This window comes from Cetorhinus maximus, chromosome 22 (assembly GCF_964194155.1).
Source record: "Cetorhinus maximus chromosome 22, sCetMax3.hap1.1, whole genome shotgun sequence".
Classification (NCBI taxonomy): domain Eukaryota; kingdom Metazoa; phylum Chordata; class Chondrichthyes; order Lamniformes; family Cetorhinidae; genus Cetorhinus; species Cetorhinus maximus.
In genome coordinates, this window is record NC_135900.1 from 58,053,703 (window position 1) to 58,074,786 (window position 21,084).

A 21,084-nucleotide genomic window follows, 5' to 3' on the forward strand; every position below is an offset into this window, starting at 1 on the left:
GGAGCAAGAAAGAAGCGCTGTGAAGAAAAATGCTACACAATCATGGAGCTGACAAGGCAGGCCTTCCGACCAGCACAAGAGAAATATCAGGTCGTCAGAATTAGATACAGGATGTCTGGGATTCTGATCCCCACAATGTCATCAAGAGGCTCCATGCTTGTGGCCACGCCCATGTTATTGAACTGGTTAGTGGGAGGGCAACATCAGAAAATGGTTCACAGAGTGAAGTTGCTTGAGGCCTAAAGTCTGGTGAATGATGTGGAGGTAAGCGGCATCCATGAACCTGAAGCATTGGCAGATAGTCACTCTAATGAAGGGGACTTGGATAGTAACGAGGAATCCTGGACGATCTGTGTCTTGCGAATCCAAGGAGTGCATCCAGTGCGAGGAGGCTTACTCCAGAAGATGTAGAGATGACTGGTCATGAGGCAGCAGCTTAAGCAACAAGTGCTGCCAATCATATGATCTCTGGAGTCATGACCTGCCTAGGCCCCTATATGGTTGATCCGTTAGGAAGCCTGGGTGCTATTAAAACTACCAATATGGATGAGGGGCTAAAAATGTCAGCTTGAGCAAATGCTGGATATCATCCCAACCCTTACCATTTGCCCAGATTGGTGATGCATGAAGAAAATGCTGACACCAATGTTACGAACAGGAGGGGGTTTAAGTTAAACAGCCCTGATTTCTCCTCTCACCACCTGTCCATAAACAAAAAGGTTTTTTGATTTTGATCTCCCCTTTATAAGTGGTGACATATTTCCCAACCCCTCAGTTTTGGTGTGATCCAACTTTTATTAATAACCCCACAGCAAACTTGAGATAGGGGGATTAGTTGATACGCACACACAAAAGATGGGGTGGGGCGGGGGGGGGGGGGTTGTTGCTAGGTAGTCCCCAGTGCATTCACACAATAATAAAAAGAGAGGGATAGAGAAGGAAAGAGTTACAGGGTACAGACTTATTGTTTCATGTGAGTCCAGAATCAAAGTCCAAAGGTGTAGTCTTTCACAGGGTAGGTTGAAGACTGATGCTGGGTAATTCAATTTTATGGGAGATATGACTTCCATGATGGGATAGGCACGTAGAGATGAATTAGTCTTGTAAGTACTGGTAGAGAAGTTCAGAAGTTCTAATAGAAACAACATTGATGGAGCAAGGCACTTAAACCTGGACAGAGCTCTTTTCCTAAGCTGCTGCTTGGTTGATGGAAGTTGGCAGACTGAGTTTTGCAGCTCCACAAAGCAATATTACAGGTTCCACCAGCCTGAGAGGAAGGCAAGGGGAGGTGGGGTGGTGTCACATGAATCTCACCTCTCCACTATGGCCTTGACAAAGGATGTGAAAGGGAAATCATGTTTAACCAATATATTGGAATTCTTTGAAGTAGTCACATGTGCTGTGGATAAAGGGGAACTGGTGGATGTACTGTACTTAGATTTCCAGAAGGCATTTGATAAAGTGCCACATCAAAGGCTATTGTGGAAAATAAAAACTCATGGTATGGGGGGTAACATATTGGCATGGATAGAAGATTAGTTGGCTAACAGGAAGCAGAGATTGGGCATAAATGGGTCTTTTTCTGGTTGGCAGGATGCGATGAGAGGTGTGCCGCGGGGATCAGTGCTGGGGCCTCAACTTTTTACAATTTAAATAAATGTCTTAGATAAAGGGACCAAAGGAATAGTTGCTAAATTTGCTGACAACACAAAGATAGGTAGGAAAGTAAATTGTGAAAAGGACGTAAGGAGGCTAAAAAGGGACATAGATAAGTTAAGTGAGTGGGCCAAGTATAATGTGGGCAAATGCAAAATTGTTCATTTTGGCAGGAAGAATAAAAAAGCTTATTATCTAAATGTGAGAGATTGCAGAGCTCTGATGTGCAAAGAGATCTGGGTATCTTATTGCATGAATCACAAAAGGTTAGTATGCAGGTACAACAGGTAATTAGGAAAGCTAACAGAATTTTATCATTTATTGTGAGGGAATTGATTACAAAAGTAGGGCGTTTATGCTTCAGTTGTACAGGGCACTGGTGAGAACACATCTGGAGTACTGTGTATGGGACGGGTCTCCTTATTTAAGGAAAGATGTAAATGCGTTAGAAGCAGTTCAGAGAAGGTTTACCAGACTAATACTAGGAATGGGCAGGTTGTCTTATGAGGAAAGGTTGGACAGGCTAGGTTTATATCCGCTGGTGTTTAGAAGAGTAAGAGGCAATTTGATTTTTTTCTCTCAGATTGTAGTAAGTCTTTGGAACTCTCTTCCTCAAAGGGCAGTGGAAGCAGGGTCTTTAAATATTTTTAAGGCAGAGCTAGATAGATTCTTGATTAACAAGGGGGTGAAAAGTTATTAGAGATAGGCAGGAACAATCTGATCAGCCATGATCTTATTGCATGGTGGAGCAGGCTTGAGGGGCCGAGTGGCCAACTCCTGCTCCTAATTTATATGTGCTTATGTATATTCCTTAGTCTGGATCCTTGAGATTGTTAATGTTTCAACCATTAAGAATTTCAAAAGAGGTTTCAAGGTCCTTTGTCCTAGCAGATTGGCAGTCTCCATTGGCTAGGCCTGGCTTAAGAAATGTAAATGACCTTTGTCCTTTGGAAGTTGGTCCTCTGCAGCTCACCAGGTTGTTTGCGTCTCTTCAGAGTTAAGGAGGTGGCAGCTTCTCTGAATGCCAGAAAGTTCCTTTTGTTACAGTCATAGTCAGCCATGGCTTCACTCATTTTAAAATCTTTGTCCAGTTTTTAAAATTTTATAAATTAGCCATGATGATATACATATTTTCTAAAAACATAAAGTGAGGTCTTAGCCACCTGACTTACCTCGCTGCCTCAGGGAAAAAAATGAATTCTATCTCTCTTTTTATATGTGGCCTTAAGAAGGAAGAATAAGAGTGAAGGAGTATACATGCATTCTGTCATTCATACTGGCACGTCAGACACACAGATAGTGGGGGCAATGGCAGTTCCCTCCTGCATTTTCTTGTCCTGAGGTTTAAACCTGGAGCAGCAAGGACATTGTCTGGTCCTGGGATGTGGAAGGCTTAGGTGACTTGGGAAGACTCAAAATTCATCTGTTGGGGAAGTCTATTCAGGGTTAGATTTCCAAGTCCCTTCAGTTGGGGGTCAGGCATAAGCAAAGGCATTGATTTTAGACTCTGCCTGTCCAACTCCTGATTAAGTATCCCCAAAAGGGTCTGGGGGCTTTGCAGTCATTAGCACTCAGGGGGCAAGTGAGGGTCAAGCTGCTCTGGGCGATTGGCAGAGAAATGCTGGGTATCTCACTCTGAGAGCCAGGTCTTTTGGTCATGGGGCTGAACTGCTCTTGTCCAGTTTAGCTCCTGCCGGTCAATTTTGGTAACCTGTGGGCTCAGCTGTTCAGGCCCAGGGACCGTGGTTAGGCTGATTGTCAGGAGATTAGGGTGTTTTAAAAGGTCTCTCAGGTGCTAGCACAACTGGAGAGTTCCAGCTCCTGTTGCTAGGTGCTCTGGGTTGGCATGGCAGCAGGCGGGGAGTTGGCTCCTGAACTTGGGCCAGTCTTTCTGGGACCAGGTGAATGAAAGATGGCCTTCTGGCAGGGGCCTCTCCAACAATCATATCGGGTAGGGCTACAGTGCTGTAGCCTGGTGGGTTGTTATGGACCATTTTAAATATGGTGGGTAACACTGTCCACTTTGTAATTCAACATTAATGTGGTTGAGCATGAGGTCCAATCTGGCTGGGGGTCCCTCTGCTGGTCAGTTGCATGGTAGATTCTGAGTCTGTTGGGAGACTACTGCCCTCTGATGGATGGTCAGCTCTTGCTGTACCACCTGGTGGCTTTTCAGCTAATTGAAGCATCACCCTCACTCTTTCTAGGCCAAGCGAGAACTTTCTGGCCCACATTTAAATTTAAAGCTACTAGCCAGACCAATCAATGGCTTCCTAGCCGGGGCCCTTGGCTTTGGTGGGGGACACTATCCTTACTTGTTCCATTTCCCTGGAACACTTCTGCCCTCAAGTGGAGGTGTGGCTCCAGGCACATTCCCTTGTGGCTTTTTGACTGGGTAAGACATCTCACTCCCTATTTGCTCATCGATTTGGGGACGCCCTTTGTCCCTATCTAGTGTGGGAAAGAAGGTTTCTGCCAGCCCTACTTCAGGCAAGTCCTTAACCTTTCCTTTCCAGACTTAATAACCTGCCTTCCTTCAGGCTCTTTGGCTATGTGGGGCATCCCCCTCACTACTTCTTTCCCTGCTTTAGGAATTTTCTGGTCCCTATTTAATTTTGGGATACTTGGTGAATCTACGTTATATTCTAGGGGCCTTTCCTGGACCTCAATTTTACAGCCCTGGCTTCAGCCTTGCTACACTGAAGCAGACCTTGCTCAATGTTTATGGGTACTATTTCACCTCTTTGGGCCTCTTTTCTTTCACTGGCTAACACCTTGCTACCAGCCAAATCGTTCCCAAGGGGGAAATCAATTCCTGCTATTGGTAGCTTAGGGACAATTCCTACCATGACAGGGCCTGAAACAAAGCCACACTCTAGGTGGACCTTATGGAGGGGTGCAAACATAGATCCTCCTCCCACTCCACTGATCAGGGCTTTGCCTTTCAGGGAGGGCTTGGGGGTAGGTTTACGTTCCCCTCCAACATGAGGGATTGAGTGGCCCGTGTCCTGGAACAGTACAACAGACTTGCTCATATTTTGGGACGGGGAGGACGACACTTTCCTGACAGGACAAAACTCCGGAAGGTCCCTGGGAGTTTGTCCGGCTCAAACGCACATAGTGAGAACCTCTGCCAGTTCTGCTGCACTACCTGTTGAGATGTACTTCAGGGGACTACTCATATGAAGCCCTATTAGGCCAAAAGGCTTGCTGCGCAATCTCCAGCACTCAGGTCTTTAATGGCCTATTTTATTGCAATGAGAACACACTGGTGTCTGGGGGTTCTCCTTTCGGGCTTCTTGCGCCCTTCTTTGGTGTTTTCTTTTCTGGTTGGGGCACCTTTCCTATCTAGAATGCCCTACTTAGCTTTCCAAGGCTCACGGGAAGGGTCGACCTGAGTTTCTAGGCTTATGGGTGAGATCATAGCTGTCTGCTGTGACTGCTGCATCCCGGGCTGTGAGGATTCCCTGCAACTCTAGGTGTATTCACAGGTTGGAGGGTAGACAATTTTTGAATTCCTCCAAAGTACCAACTCGTCCAAACCCTCATAGAACCCCTAAGGATTATTTGAGATCTTATCCGTTGGTTGAATGCAATTTGCTTCAGCCGTTCAAACTCGATGTAGGTTTGTGTGGGCTTCTTGTGAGCATTCCAGAATTGTTAGTATATGCCTCGGAGATCAACTGATCGACACTTAGGATGACAGCTTTGGTCTGCTCATAATTCAAGGACAAATCAGGGGGCACCATGGAGTAGTCCTCTTGGGCTCTTCCCCACAGATCCACGATGGCCTTTTTAGCTGTTGTGCTATTTTCTTAAATGTGGCAAAAAGTGATTCCACATCACTCTTTGAATTTGGGAATAAATCTAACATATTTGAGGGCCTCACAGGGCGGTTTCCAGTTAGGGAGATAGGGGATAAAGAGAGATTCTCTCTCGCAGCTTCCACATGTCAGGTCTTCCTAGCCCTTTTTGAGCTGCTAGCTCTACTTGCAATTTTTGAAGCTGGAATTCTTCTCTCTCCATTCCTCTCCCTCCTTCCCTTTCTTTTTCCCTCTCCTGAGTCTCTTGTTCTCTCCCTCTTTCCCTCTCCTGAAATTCTAGCTCCAATTTGAGCATTTCCAGCTCGAAATTGGGTAGGGGAGGGGGTCCGGTGTCACAGCTGAGCTCTACGTCAAACTGTTCTCCTGCTAACATGACATCCAAATGGTCTCCCAACAACTGGGTCAGTTCATGTCTCTTCACTTTGCTGGGCAATTTTAACTGTACCTCCCTAGCTACAGCTTTCAATTGTTCTGTGCTAAGGCTGCCAAAGTTTCACCATTTAAATTCCCCTGCTGAACAAACACCTGGGCATCAAACATTGCTATTTTCTTAGCATTAGGAGAAAAGGGAATTTGCTGTTATTTTCATTTTAGTTATTTGAATTTTAAAATTTGTTCCAACCAATGAGATTTCCCCTTAGCTTCAAATTGGCTCTTTTGTCAGACTTGGCTCACCTCTTAACTTGGACTCTGGTCAAATTCACATTGGATTTTCCTGGATTTGAGCTCCAAATTTATGTTCCAGCAGGAGGGGATTTAATTTAAACAGCCCCTATTTCTTCTCTCACCATCTGTTCGCAAACAGAACGGTGTTCTGATTTTGATCTCCCCCTTTATAAGTGGTGGCGTGTTTCCCAATCCCTCAGTTTTGGAGTGATCTAAATTTATTAAAAAGTGCACAGCAAACACGCGATAGGGTAAACTCAGAGGGTTAGTTGAGTCGCACAAAAAATACAGGAGAGGGATGTCACTACGTAGACCCCAGTGTATTCATACAATAAAAAGAGGGATAGAGAAGGAAATAATTACAGGGAAAAGACTATGCAGCAAAGACTTAATGTTTCACATGAGCCTAGAATCAAAGTCCAATGGTGTATTCTTTCACAAGGGTTGGCAGGCTGAAGACTGATGCTGGGTAATTCACTTTTCCAGTAGAGATGACCTCCATGATGGGATAGGCACATAGAGATTAATTAGTCTTGTAAGCGCTGGTACAGAAGTTCAGGAAGTTCCAGTTGAAACAGCTTAGATAGGACCAGGCATTTAAAACTGGATGGAGCTCTTTTTCTGAGCTGCTGCTTGGCTGATGGAAGATGGCAGATTGAGTTTTGCAGCTCCCACAAGGCAATATTACATTTTTCACCAGCCTGAGGGGGAGGGGGTATGGGAGCAGTCATGTGGCTCCCACCTCTCCACTTTGGTTTTAACAAAGGATATATATTACTCTGCCTGGATCCTTGAAATTATTAATGTTTCAACCGTTAACAGTTTCAAGAGATTTCAGGGTCCTTTGTACTCGCAGATTGGCAATCTCCTTTGGCCAGGCCTGGTTTAAGAAATGAAAGTGGCCTTTGTATAATTCCCTTGGAAGTTGGTCTTCTGCAGCTCACCGAGCCATTAGCGTCTCTTCAGAGATAAGGAGGTGGCAGCTTCTCTAAATGCCAAAAAGTTCCTTTTGTTTGAGTCATAGCCAGCCATGGCTTCAGTCATTTTAAAGTCTTTGTCCAGTTTTTATAAATTAGCCATGATGATGTATATATTTTATAAAAAAATACAGAGTGAGATCTTAGCCCCCTGACACCAATGTAGATTTGAATGTGCTAGCCATTGTAGCTGAATTAAACCAGCTGATCACACGATTGCTTAGTAAACAGTCACTGTGTGATATGTGTCGTTGCTGGGATACCAATGCTGAAGCATTGTGTAGTGGGAGACGCAAGTGGAACCTCGGCGTCCTGACCTCTGACTTCAGGATGGGGTGGATGCCGGGCTCTGCCCACTGTGTAGCATTCCCTGCGGGGCACTAGCTCCCCACCAACAGGGGTCTTTGGCTCAGGAGAACACCAAGGCAGGCAATCAGTTAGCCCTGGGGGGCCCCCTCGGGATAACAGACAAAGTCCTTGGAATGCCATGGGTGGAGCACCAGCCTGGAGTACGTCTGGTTAGAAATCAGGAGCTAGGCTCTCGACGGTTTCCTGGTGGATCTGGAGCATTGGCCGTGAATGTCCATAGTAAATAGATTGTTTCTCTGAGCTAAGTTCTTCTGTTAATGTTTATGAAGATCTGATGCCAGTGTAATAAATAATCCTTGCTTTATAATCCTCTTGCAGTTTGTGTGCTTGAATCACGCATTACATCTAAAAGCTCACAATTCTATTGAATACTTTTGTGACTCATAATATGGTTCAGGGCCACTTGTACTTTCTCCTCCAAACAAGCTTCCTGTCTCTTGTTTTCCATTAATCGGCCCCAACTTTGTGATTTTGTTGAATGCAAAGTAAAGTATTGGGTTTCTGACCCGTTATAACAAATTATGAAGCAATCTCAACATACAGCACCTATCAACTCAGTTTATAATTCACCTATAAACTCAATATACAGTACCTACAAACTCAGTTAACCTGGTGTATTCTATTTTAATGGATCAGACCACAGTCTGAATTTTGAGAGTGAACAACAGTCATTGAGGTTGAGATTAACCTGTTCAGATTGTAGTTAAACCTTATGAATTAAGTAAAAAATCTGAAATAAGAACTCAACTCTCTTTGAAAACTGAAGAAGGCGTATCAGCAGGCAAGATGAAAAAAAGTCCAAGCAGGAGGGCTACAGTGGAATCTGTGGTAAAACCTTTATACCTGCAGAAGAAAGATTTACATTTAGTTTGCATTGAGGCTTGCTAATTGACAGAAAAGTTTTGCTCCTAAAAGCTATGAACAGCAGCAGGAATATCTCATGGCATGTTCTAAAATAACCTTTTAAAATAACAAGATGAGATTGTTTTTTCAAACAACTTTGCAAGTTATAATCAACCCTATCTGAGGCTGAACCAGACTGCGTGCAATCTTGCCGCCTTACTTGGTCCGAAGACGAGTTTCCAACCACAAATCCTCTCCATCATCAAAACTACCTAATTCCACCTCTGTAACATCTCCCATCTCCTCAGCTCATCTACTGCTGATTGTTACCTCTAACTTGACTATTCCAATGCTGTACTGGGTAAAAAAACACATAGATAACATTGGACTTAGGAATAGGAGTAGGCCATTCGGCCCTTTGAACCTTCTCCACCATTCAATAAGACCATGGCTGATCTGGTTGCCACTTCAGCTCCACTTTCCTGTCTGCAGCCCATAACCTTCAATTCTCTTGTCGAACAAAAATCTATCTAACTGAGTTTTGAATAAATTAAAAAACCCAGCCTCCACTACCTTCTGGGGAAGAGAATTCCACATACTAATGACCCTCAGAGAAAAAAAATTCTCCTCATCTCAGTCTTAAACGGTAGACCTCTTATTCTTAAACTATGCCCCAGTTCTAGTTTCCATACGGTGGCCTCTCATTTTCCATTCTCTATCCATAAACTTGAGTTTGTCCAAAACTCTGCTGCACAAATCCTAACTCGCACCAAATCCTGCTTCACCCATCAACCTTGTGCTCACTGACCTACATCGACTCCCAATCTAGTAATGCCTCAATTTTAAGATTCAGTCATGGCCTTGCCCTATTTCTGCAACCTTCTCCAGCATTACAACTCTCCGAGAATTCTGTACCCCTCTAATCCTGGCTCCTGCTCATCCCTAATTTTAAATTGCTTCACATCCAGTAACATGCCTTCAACTGGCCTGGCCTTAAGCTCTGCAACTACCCCCCCGCCAACTTCCAATGTCTCCGTATGTGACTTGGTATCAAATTTTATTAGATGCTGCTCCTGTGAAGCACCTTGGGATATTTTACAATATTAAAGACACTATATAAATGCAAGTTTTCATTGTTATGGTGTAGCTGGAAGGTGGCTAAGCTGCTCAAAGCTGTCTATTCATTCTGTTATGGGCTATCATTGATGTACAACCACAGTTCAGTGACATCTTTTCCTCACATCTCTATGTCCCATGTGAGATAGAGGGACAGAATCTTGTGCTCCCACTGGTGGGGAGCATGGAGCTGGGAAGAGCTTAGGCAGGGTGGGGTGGACTGGAACCCTGCCGTCTTCCCGTCTCCACCAGAATTAAGTTCTGGGCAGGAAGGCCCATGGTCGACCTTCCTGCCCCACCATCAATCGAGGCCCTTAAGTGGCCAATTAATGATTATTTTAGGGTCTCGACCCGTCACCACTGGCATTACTCCTGCTGGCAGCTGGGTTGTCGCCATGCGGCATGCATGACAGGTAAAACCATGCAGCCAGCTTGTCGGGGCTAGGGGTGGGGGGGATGCTGGCTCCCATGATCAAAGGCACTCAGTGCTTGATCAAGGGACTGGACATCAGGAAGGGCAGGGCACTACTGAGAGCTATCCCCCTCGCCCTTGCTGCCGACCCTCCCTGCATCCCTACCCCCAAAGACCCCACCGTGCCAAACCCCTCCCTTCCCCACCCCACATTACTTACCTGTGGCGTAGGTCGCACCACGATCCTGGGACTCTGGTGCCTGTCCTTCTGGCAGCAGCCACAGCCTCCACAGTGGTGCTGCTGAGCACAAGAGCTATCAACCTTTGATTGGCCGGCAGCTCTCAGTAGGTGAGGCTTCTGCATCCCAGGGTCATGATTCCAGGTGACCTTGCCACTGCCTGACTGGTGTGTGATTCAGTGGGCCTTCATGGAAAGAGGCAGTGCAGGTCTCTCATAGAGGAGACAAGACCCCCAATGCCTCAACAAGATTCCACCCAGTATCTGGCCTCCGTTCACTGCTGCTTTACAGAAATGCAGCTGGAAGTAGCAACTCAGAAGGCAATGCATTGTGGGGTAAATTCCCAATGTATACCTCTAAATATATGCACATTGTTCCTCATACACACTACACCTAGCTTTATTCTCACAATTACTGGCATGCTGTCCATTGGTCATGTTGTATAGTGTATAATTTATATGCTACCTGTATCTTAGACATTTGAACAGAAGAATCCAAAGGCATTTCAATAATCACTTCTAAGACCGAACTACAGATGTTCATTAAATAATGTTATTAATGCCAATGTTAAAAATAAAAATAAGGTCCTGTATCCCATCAAAATAAAAATAAGGTCCTGTATCCCATTAAAAAGTATTTTTTACAATGAATTAAATTGGAACTGCAGTAACTACTGTTACTGATATTTGCAAATTAAATTCTGCACATGCAGCACCTCATGAATGACTATGAACTGAAGGACTGGTTGATCCTGTTTTTTGTGCTGTTGATGGAGGAAGGAATGTTTGGCCGGGGCATTAAGAGAACTCTCTGATCTTCCTGAATAAACGGCCCTTCTGATCACAGCAGTATACCTCAAAACCAATGACAATCTTTATGTGGGAGGCTACGATATGGGTCAAGGCATCGTTGAAATTCAGAGATAGACATTACATTGCTGAGGTATAAAATATTTAGCATGATCTCCATATGACAAGGACATTCTTATACTATGTTGTTGTCTAAGTGGTCACTTATTAGCATTACTACTCCTATGGAGTGCTCCCAAGGTGAAAGACTGCTGTCACTCATGTTCAGTTGACTGTCTGGTGATCCCTAAGTGCTCAAGCTCACAATGGCCTCAGCTGCAGATGGCAGTATTTTGGTTGCTGCCAGGGCAGTTTGACCTAGCTGGCATTTGGTCACCATGGATGGCATTGATTGGGTTTGAGAGGGTGCAGAATTGCTCACATCCTGAGAGAGGGCATCATGTCTTGCTCCCATTGTGTCACCGCCACTTCCATGGGCCTGTGGCTCATCAGTACCACTGATCTGTCAAATAGGAGACCACAAGAGAGGAGGTGACACCTTAAAGCTATTCGGTCTACCGGTATCTCCAAAGTGGCATCCAGAGGCTGGACTGTGAACATTTAAGCTTCCAACAAAAGGTACAAAGGCTGTTAACATGGACCCCTAACTGCAACATCCCTGGAGTTGGTTCCACAATCCAAGGTAGACTCCAGAGTGGCAATGTCACGTGAAATGCCACCACACAAGCTGGAAGCAGACACCTCCATACTATTAGCCATGATTGTGAAAAGCCTTGGCTGACCTTGAAAACCTTCTATAATTGCTTTTGTGAGACAAGCAATTTTCTTTTCAAGTTTGGAGCTGTTAAGTCAGTATCCCTGTCCTTTTGGCAGACCTGAGGCAGGGATTTGCTCTCCAGCGAGCTCTTGCCTGAGTTGTCCCTGGATAACCATCTGCTCTTGTTGTACTGGTTCTGTCACCATGCAGAGCCCAGAAATGTACAGCAAGTCCTTGTTTTAAGTCACTCCAATTTAAGTCATTTCAGTTTAACATGGTCAATTAATAGGGCGGCTGTTCACATTTAGTGTTGGCAGTTTCATTTTAATGTTGATTCAGGCCAAGCGCAAGGTCATGTGACCCAAATGGTGCCATTGTGGAGCAGCGTCCCCCAACCCTCCGGCCGGCTGTCCAGCACCACCCACTCTCCCCGGACCCTCCGGCCGGCCGGCACACCCCCCCACCCCCCACTCTCCGGACCCCTCACCCCACCCGACACCACCACCCCGAACCCTCCAGCCTCCTCACCCCACCCAACCCCACCCCACCGACCCCCTCACCCTGACTGCCCCCCACCCTCCAGACTCCTCACCGCCCACCCTCCAGCAGGCAGACTCCCCCCGACTCTCCCCACCCCTCACCTCCCCGACTCTCTGGCCCCCCCAAACCCATCCCAACTCTCTGGCCCCCTCACCCACCCCCGACTCTCCAGCGACCTCACTCCACCCGACCCTCCGGCACCCTCACACCATCCCCCCCCCGACCCTCCTGCCCCCTTACCCTCCAGTTTGTGGCTTACATCCATGACCTTGCAACTCGAAGCTCCTCTTGCTCCAAACTTACTCTCCTGCCTTCCACCACTCCACCTTGTGAGGGATCAGGAGAGGGGTAGCGGTGAGCAGGGGAGGCAGGGAGCTGGCAGGGAGCAGGCAGGTCGGGGGGCCTGATGTGCTGCAAGTGGAAGGTTCGGTAGCTTGGGCGTTAGGGAGAGATGGGAGGTTTGGCGAGCGGGAGAAGCAGTGTGTGGAAGGTAAATAGAAAAAGTTAGCTCATTTCTTTCATATTTTTAAATTTAATTTTAATAGTTATTTCATTCACAAATTAAGGAATTTAGCAATGCACAGTATTTAAACTTACAAGGTACAATGAGTAGAATTTTACAGACCCCCACAGGCGGGTTTGAAGGTTGGAGGGGGATTGGAGGGTCATGTAAAATGCACGGCCTGGCCTGTTCTCTGCCTTCCCACCTCCTCAACCCATCTCCTGTTTTACGGGGGACATGGAGGGTATTGAGTGACCTGTTCGCCCTTGAGCCTATTGAGGCCCTTAATCATACACCCTAGAGTTTTAGCAAATAATTGAAGCACAGTGCTGCTAAAATTGTACCTTGACAAATCAAACCCGAAAGCATCCAGTGAATGAACAATTTCTCACCATTTCACCTTTTCTACAAGCTTTCAATAAGGAGAAACCAAAAACTTCATTAACCAGATTAACCAAATCTTAATCCTATATTTATATGTATACACAACTAGGGTATGAATGGGTACTGATGTGTGATGTTTCTTCTGCTTGTTGTGTACATGCTGTGAGGTGAAGAAGAAATGGGCAATCAGGATGTGGAGGCCTTCAATGGAAAGCGTGATCTTAATTTTCCTAGCCCCCATGGAGACGGTTTTGGAGGTGGGGGAATGGGGGAGATACAGAAAAATAGGAGGAATGGGGAGAGGTCAGATTGTGTTCTCATGTGATGGTTGGTCAAGGCAGAGGAGGAAACTGTTCAGGGTTCCAGGGGTGGGATGAAAACTGTTTGCAGGTGATATTGAGAGACATGGAAATAAGCAGCTGTACTTACCCTCGTAGCTCTTGACAGGTTCTTGGAATGATGCACCTGGCACAGTTGATTTTAACCACCTATCACCAAGCCAGGTGCATGTCAATCTTTGTAATCTTCCATCGAGACTTCCAGGGAGATCTGGGGTTGTGTCCAACTTGTTTCTGGAGGAATTCCTCTTGCAGCAAAATTACAGAACAACCAGGGAGCAGAGATGTCAAGCTTCCTTTTAAGAGATCTATTCTGACATTTAACAAGGCTCTGGAGACATGCTGGAAGTTACACCTAGAAAATAGGCAGTCTTTCTGGTTCCTGATGGGATCAAGTGGGAAGCCCACCAATCTGATGTTAATGAGATCCGGGTCTAAAATTTAGGGTGCACATAAGGTTCACCTGCTTGAAACCTGATCTGAGTTTAAACCAGCTCCCTTGTTTTAAGTGATCAAAAACAGATTGCATATTAAACATTGCAACAGGCTCCAACTGTCACTAATTGATTCCCCTACATCATCATGATAAATGGTTGAATGTGATCTTTATGAACGTACAAACAACACGTACAACAACACGAATGATACATTTCATCACTCTTGTTCAGCTAAAAATCTCAACCCCTATAGCTCTCAGGTGTTGAAATGTATCATTCTGCTTCCACTTACTGTGGGAAAAGAAAGGACCAGCCAGGGAAAAATCCAGGATCTCGTGTAAGCCATAATAATGCCATTAAGAAAAAAATAATCAGGGTAACAACCTCCTGATACCTGAAACACACAAAATAAATCTTTGATTTTTATTTGTTCCTCTATGACAAGTTAAATGTAATGGAACATCCAAGGTATGGGTCATAATTACTGAGGGAAAGGAATACCAGGTAGAATTGTGAGAAGGTGTGGAGGAGGTGATCAGTGGTATGGTCAAAGGGGCAGACTTGAAAATAGAAAGAGATGTAAAGGGGTCGAGGATGAAACAACCATAAAGAGATACAAAAACATACAAACAATGTACATTTTCTTTAGTGTTCTCCTGATCAACCACTAGAACTTCCCTACCTGCCCATAGCTCTACCCTCCCACCCCAATGCCTGTCAACCTCTCTACCACTAAAACTCTTCATCCGATCATTTGTTACCTACAGACTGGACTAGTTCAATACTTCCCTGGCAGATCTCTCATCTTCACTCATGCTAACCTCCAGCTCATCCAAATCTTCACTACCCATACCCTATACTGCATCTAGTTCCCCTTTCCGTTGATCGCTGTTCTCACTGACCTACATCATCTCTTAGTTCCAACAGTGTTTCAAGTTTAATATTATGCATGTGTTTAAATCCCATCATGGTTTTGTTCCCCGTATCTCCAAAGCCTCCTCTGCTGTTACAATCCCCTCCCATCCACCAGTCGAACCCTAAGCTTATCAGACAAGTTGAAAACAAGATGTTCTCCATCTCCACACTGATGGTGATTTACCTTTTTAATTTCCCTTCTATTCCACCAACTTATAGCATTATATTTGTGAATAGGACACATAAAGAACATCATCAATGGCAGTAATGAATGGAAAATGACAAAAGATCACCAATGATGCTGTATTGGAAAGATAAAATGTGCTTGCACAAATCTTTCTTCAACTTAATTTTGACCATGTGTTTTTCCACCTTTATGTCTCTACAGAAGGCGCTTAATACAATAGAAATTTCTTTGCAGAGATTAACCAGCCCAGCCAGATTCCTCTTATGACAGCCATCAATGTTACTCTATGTTTGGTTAATAGGAGATGCACTTGATCACAGAGCACACTATTAATTTTCCGACCCTTCATAATACAGATTGCCTTCTTGTAAGTCATTTCATGCAGCAATCCTGCTCCCAGTACTGCCAACAAATTTCAATAACAGGCTGAACTGGAAATTTAATTTGTAGCTATGACTAACTGGAGTGTTAAGCTGGGAAACAGGAACACTACCATCTGTGTGAACAGCCCTTATGCATGCTTGTTACTGACAGACTGCCCAATGTAACAAGTTTTTCATAAACACACATTTCAGTTCTTCAACATTCATTTATACTGTAGCGTTCAATTTGTACTAAATTGCAAATAACTTAAAAATGTGTAACACATTGAGAAGAAGAGCTATATAGATACTGGTGGCTTTGCTGGCTATGGAGACCCAATTAAATATCAATTGTCTATTCTGTTCCCGTATCAATAAGAGTTTTCAGAAAAATCAATCCTTTCATCGTGTAGGACAAGTTTCTGAGCATTACTCCTCTCCTAAGTTTAATTGGGAGGGGAGTTCTCATTAACACAGGAATAGTCTGCTAACCAACAGGATCACACAGCATTTTGTGCCAATTGCTTTTTTGCAATGGTTCTGTGAGATGTGGCATCTGACCACTAACAGCTCCATACTGATCTTGGTGAAGGACTTCAAGGCTTTATTCTGCCTTCACAAGAGCAATTCCCATCAGGTTAAGCGTATATCCGATAGGAATATATGAACAAATGAATTAGAAGTATAAGTAGGCCATTCAGCACCTCCAGACTGTTCCGCCATTCAATAAGATCAGGTACCCCCAAGTCCTAGTCTTTCCCACAAGGGGAAACATCCTTCAGCAGCCACCCTGTCAAGTCCCTTCAGGATCTTATATGTTGCAGTAAGATCACCTCTCAATCTTCTAAACTCCAATGGATGCAGGCTAAGCCTGTTCAACCTTTCCTTGTAAGATAACCGCGTCCTCCCAATCCAAGGAATCATATAACCATATAGCCTAGCCCTGCAAGTTAAAATGGCACTTGCAGTAAAATCCAAAATGGCTTCAATAGCTACACTGAAAGGTTGGATCATTCAGATGACTTCAGATCCTTACTCTTAGTGTTCAGCTGCATAGGGAGGATACCAATGCTGAAGCATTCTATTATTGCTGACTCGATCTCACTTAGTAAAGAAAAGTTGAAGAACTGGTGTTAATCTGGGTCTGTGTTTAGAAAGCACTAATACTGGTGTAAAAACTAGGGAGAGAATTTTCACTATGTCGGGTGGGCCGAGCAGGGGCGGGCACGGGTCCGCGCCACCATTTTACACGGGCAGGCCAATTAAGGCCCGCCCAGCGTATTTCTCAACTCCCGAGGATAGCAGGAGTGGGTGGGCGGCGGTGGGTGTTCACAGACCACTGGATCCAATGGCAACCTGGTGGCCTGTTTAAATGAAGGCCTGGCAGCCTTTGCAAGGCTGCTTACAATGGCCGGCAGAAGAGCTCAGCAGAGGGCTACTGTGCAGCACACAAGTCCAGAGGGTAGGCCAGCGGGGCGGGGCAGGCCAGGCCGGAGGGTAGGCCAGCGGGGTGGGGCAGGCCAGGCCGGAGGGTAGGCCAGCGGGGTGGGGCAGGCCAGGCCGGAGGGTAGGCCAGCGGGGTGGGGCAGGCCAGGCCGGAGGGTAGGCCAGCGGGGTGGGGCAGGCCAGGCCGGAGGGTAGGCCAGCGGGGCGGGGTAGGCCAGGCTGGAGGATAGGCCAGCGGGGCAGGCTAGGCCGGAGGGTAGGGGAGCGGGGTGGGGCAGGCCAGGCTGGAGGGTAACGCAGTGGGGTAGGCCAGGTTGGAAGGTAAGGCAGTGGGGCAGGCCAGGCTGGAGGGTAGGGGAGCGGGGACAGTGTGCCCCTCGTTTCTCAGATGAGTGCCTAGCTGCCTTCCTGGAGGAGGTGGCAGCACGTCAGGAGGTCCTGTTTCCGAGGGACAGGAGGCAGAGGCCTCCCCACCTGACCAAATATGCGTGGGAGGAGGTGGCTGAGAATGTGAGCTCCCATGATATGGTGTGAGGCACATGGGTCCAGTGCTGTCAAAGATTCAATGACCTCCTGTGCTCGGGAAGGGTGAGCACCATGTTGGCTGAGGTCACTTAATGCAGCCGTCACCACCCCCCCCCCCCCGCCCAGCAACTCTGAGTACAGTAACGGTATTGAATCCGTCACGGCATGTTTCCCTCGCTGGGTGGGCCAGCAGAAATTGCCCATGCCTAGTTCACCCTGAGAGGGTTGCGCTGGGATGGGTTCTGCACCCGCAGCATGTGTGACATTGACACCCAGAGTATAGAATGCGGGTGAAACACAAGGATCTGCACCTGGGCAGAGTGCTGGAACTGGGAAGCATGTCAAAGTCAGGGTGCGAACATGCTGGGAGGGGAGTTTCCAGGTGGCGGGGCACCAATCCATCTACTGGCCTTTGCCCTCCCCGTGCTTGTGTCTCCTTAGCAAGGTTAGACCATGTGGTGCCACATGTGAAGGAGGCTGCATGTGGGCAAGGGTGGGTCAGCCCTGGCTTCTTTGTGTGAGTGTGTGGCAGCTGCGGGGTGATGAAGCACTGGGGTCCTGCAATGTCCCACTCTGGCTGGGGTGGCAGGGATGCGATGGGAATCCAGGTACATGGTGGGATAATCAATGCTCTTCTCTCCTTTTCAGGAGAAGACTGCACACAATGCCACCCAGTGGATGTGGATTGGCAGAGGCCAGGCCCAGTTGGCCATCCTGACACCTTTTGAGCAGGAGGCGATGGATCTGGAGAGGCGCCATGCACCATGTGTGTCCCAGCAGCCATGGCACTGCTGACTGCTCAGTGATTGAAGTTTGCAACATGGGTTTCCCATTGATTATGGAAGGATGAGCGCATACTGATCCGGGGGCCAGGCATGCACATTGACATTGTCTCCACTTTAACGAATCAAATGTCCTTGTTCTTCCTTTCAGCATCACCGGAGCAGGGCCGGGAGGAGGAGGCAGAGGGGCCACCTCCATACCTGAAGGCCCTGAACAATTGGACTCACCAGCTTCACACCATCTCTGCCAGGCAGGCACCAGCGGAGATACAAGCACCTCAGTAGGAAATAGGTCATTGGCTAGTGTCCTGAGGCACAGCGATGAGGGCACTTCAGACTCACTTGAGGTGCGGGCAGAGACAGAAAGTGCCCAGGGCGCCAGCAGTCAGAGGACTACTGGGGACCAGGCACACGCTCGGTCGATGGCTGCTGATGTGCTTCTGGAGTCATCCGTGAGGCAGCGAACGCTGGAAGTGCAGCAGGGTTTGTGGGAGGATAAGACCATAAAACATAGGAGCAGAAATTAGGCCATTCGGCCCATCGAGTCTGCTCTGCCATTCAATCATGACTGATAAGTTTCTCAACCCCATTCTCCCGCCTTCTCCTCGTAACCTTTGATCCCCTTACCAGTCAAGAACCTATCTATCTCAGTCTTAAATATACTCAATGACCTGGCCTCCACAGCCTTCTGTGGCAATGAATTCCATAGATTCACCACTCTCTGGCTAAAGAAGTTTCTCCTCATCTCTGTTCTAAAAGGACTTCCCTTTACTCTGAGGCTGTGCCCTCAGGTCCTAGTCTCACCTACTAATGGAAACATCTTCCCCACGTCCATTCTATCCAGGCCTTTCAGTATTCTATAAGTTTCAATCAGATCCCCCCTCATCCTTCTAACCTCCATCGAGTATAGACCCAGAGTCCTCAAACGTTCCTCATATGTTAAGCCTTTCATCCCTGGGATCATTCTCGTGAACCTCCTCTGGACCCTCTCCAGGGCCAGCACATCCTTCCTGAGATACGGGGCCCAAAATTGCTCACAATATTCTAAATGTGGTCTGACCAGAACCTTATAAAGCCTCAGCAGCACATCCCTGCTTTTATATTCTAGTCCTCTCGAAATAAATGCCAACATTGCATTTGCCTTCCTAACTACCAACTCAACCTGCAAGTTAAGCTTAAGAGAATCCTGGACTATGACCCCCAAGTCCCTTTGCACTCCAGATTTCTGAATTCTCTCCCCATTTAGAAAATAGTCCATGCCTCTATTCTTCCTACCAAATTGCATGACCTCACACTTCCCCACGTTTTATTCCATTTGCCACTTCTTTGCCCATTCTCTAACCTGTCCAAAGCCTTCTGCAGCCTCCCTGCCTCCTCAATACTACTTGTCCCTCCACCTATCTTTGTATCATCTACAAACTTAGCCAGGATGCCCTCAGTTCCTTCATCTAGATCATTAATGTATAAAGTGAAAAGTTGTGGTCCCAACACTGACCCCTGCGCAACTCCACTAGTCACCTGCCGCCATCCTGAGAAAGACTCCCTTATCCCACTCTCTGCCTCCTGCCAGACAGCCAATCTTCTATCCATGCTAGTACTTTGCCTCTAACACCATGGGCTCTTATCTTACTGAGCAGCCTCCTGTGTGGCACCTTGTCAAAGGCCTTCTGGAAGTCCAAGTAGATAACATCCATTGGCTCTCCTTTGTCTAACCTACTCGTTACCTCCTCAAAGAATTCTAACAGATTTGTCAGGCATGACCTCCCCTTGATGAAACCATGCTGACTTTGACCAATTTTACCATGCACTTCCAAGTATTCTGAAATCTCATCCTTAATTATGGACTATAAAATCTTACCAACGACCGAGGTCAGGCTAATCGGCCTGTCTTCTTTGGAGTGCAAGAGTCCTTCTCCTCGATTCCCTCCTGAGTCGTGGTGGCTGTGAGTCCTGTGTCACAGAACTGCTCTGGATGAACCTCGACAGAAACCACTGCATCTCTCTCCAGACCTTCTTTGCAAAGGCACAATCTACAAGAAGGTGAACAAGGGTCTCTTCCCCACCACAGCCACCTCAAGGGCAACGTGCCGAGGGGGTGAGACTCCTGGCGTGTAGGAAGGATCTGACGGGGAGGGCCTTTCTCACCATCAGCTAAGCTACGCCCTGGTGCTTGTAGGAAAGTTCTGGCGATGAGGCATTCTGCCAAGTGACTTTGACAGTCTGCTCGGGGAACCATCCCACAGGATCCACCCTCTCCTTTTCCCTCAGGGCCTCTAAGACATTACGTGCCGACCACTGCCTGATGGATTTGTGGTCAAAGGTGTTTCTCTGCATAAATTTTTCCACCAGGGACAGGTGGTACGGCACGGTCCAACTACTTGGAGCGTTCCGCGGCAGCGTGGCCAAACCCATCCTTCACAACACTGGGGACAGGTAGAACCTCAGCACGTAGTGACACTTGGTGTTTGTGTACTAAGGGTCTATGCACTGCTTGATGCAGCCACACACAAAGGTGGCCATCAGTATGAGGAGGATGTTGGGCACGTTTTTTCCCCCCTTATCTAGAGGCTTGTACATCGCATCCCTGCGGACACGATCCATTTTCGACCTCCAGATAAAGTGGAATATGGCTCGAGTGATCGCCACCACGCAGGAGTGTGGAATGGGCCAGACCTGCGCCACGTACAGCAACAGCGAGAGTGCCTCACACCTGATGACCAGTTTCTTACCCGCAATGGAGAGGGAGCGTCACTCCCACATGCCCAGTTTCCTTTTCACCATAGACACTCGCTCCTTCCAGTTTCTAACGCGTGCCCTGGTCCCTCCGAACCATATCCCCAGCACCTTCAGGCCGTCAGCCCTGACAGTGAAGGGGACAAAGGATCGGTCAGCCCAGTTCCCAAAGAACATGGCCTCTCTCTTCCCACGGTTTACCTTGGCTCCCGAAGCCAGTTCAAACTGGTCGCAGGTGTGGATCAGTCTGCGCACCGATAGCGGA

The 21,084-nt window shown here is 46.9% G+C and overlaps 1 protein-coding gene across 1 annotated transcript in view; it reads right to left on the minus strand.

Moving 5' to 3' along the window:
* slc13a1 (solute carrier family 13 member 1) overlaps nt 1-21,084 on the minus strand; it is a 94,666-nt gene that overhangs the window by 25,292 nt on the left and 48,290 nt on the right. Inside the window, 2 exon segments of the mRNA XM_078567538.1 lie at nt 8,241-8,335; nt 14,162-14,263. Of these exon segments, the coding sequence (XP_078423664.1) occupies nt 8,241-8,335; nt 14,162-14,263 (197 nt within the window).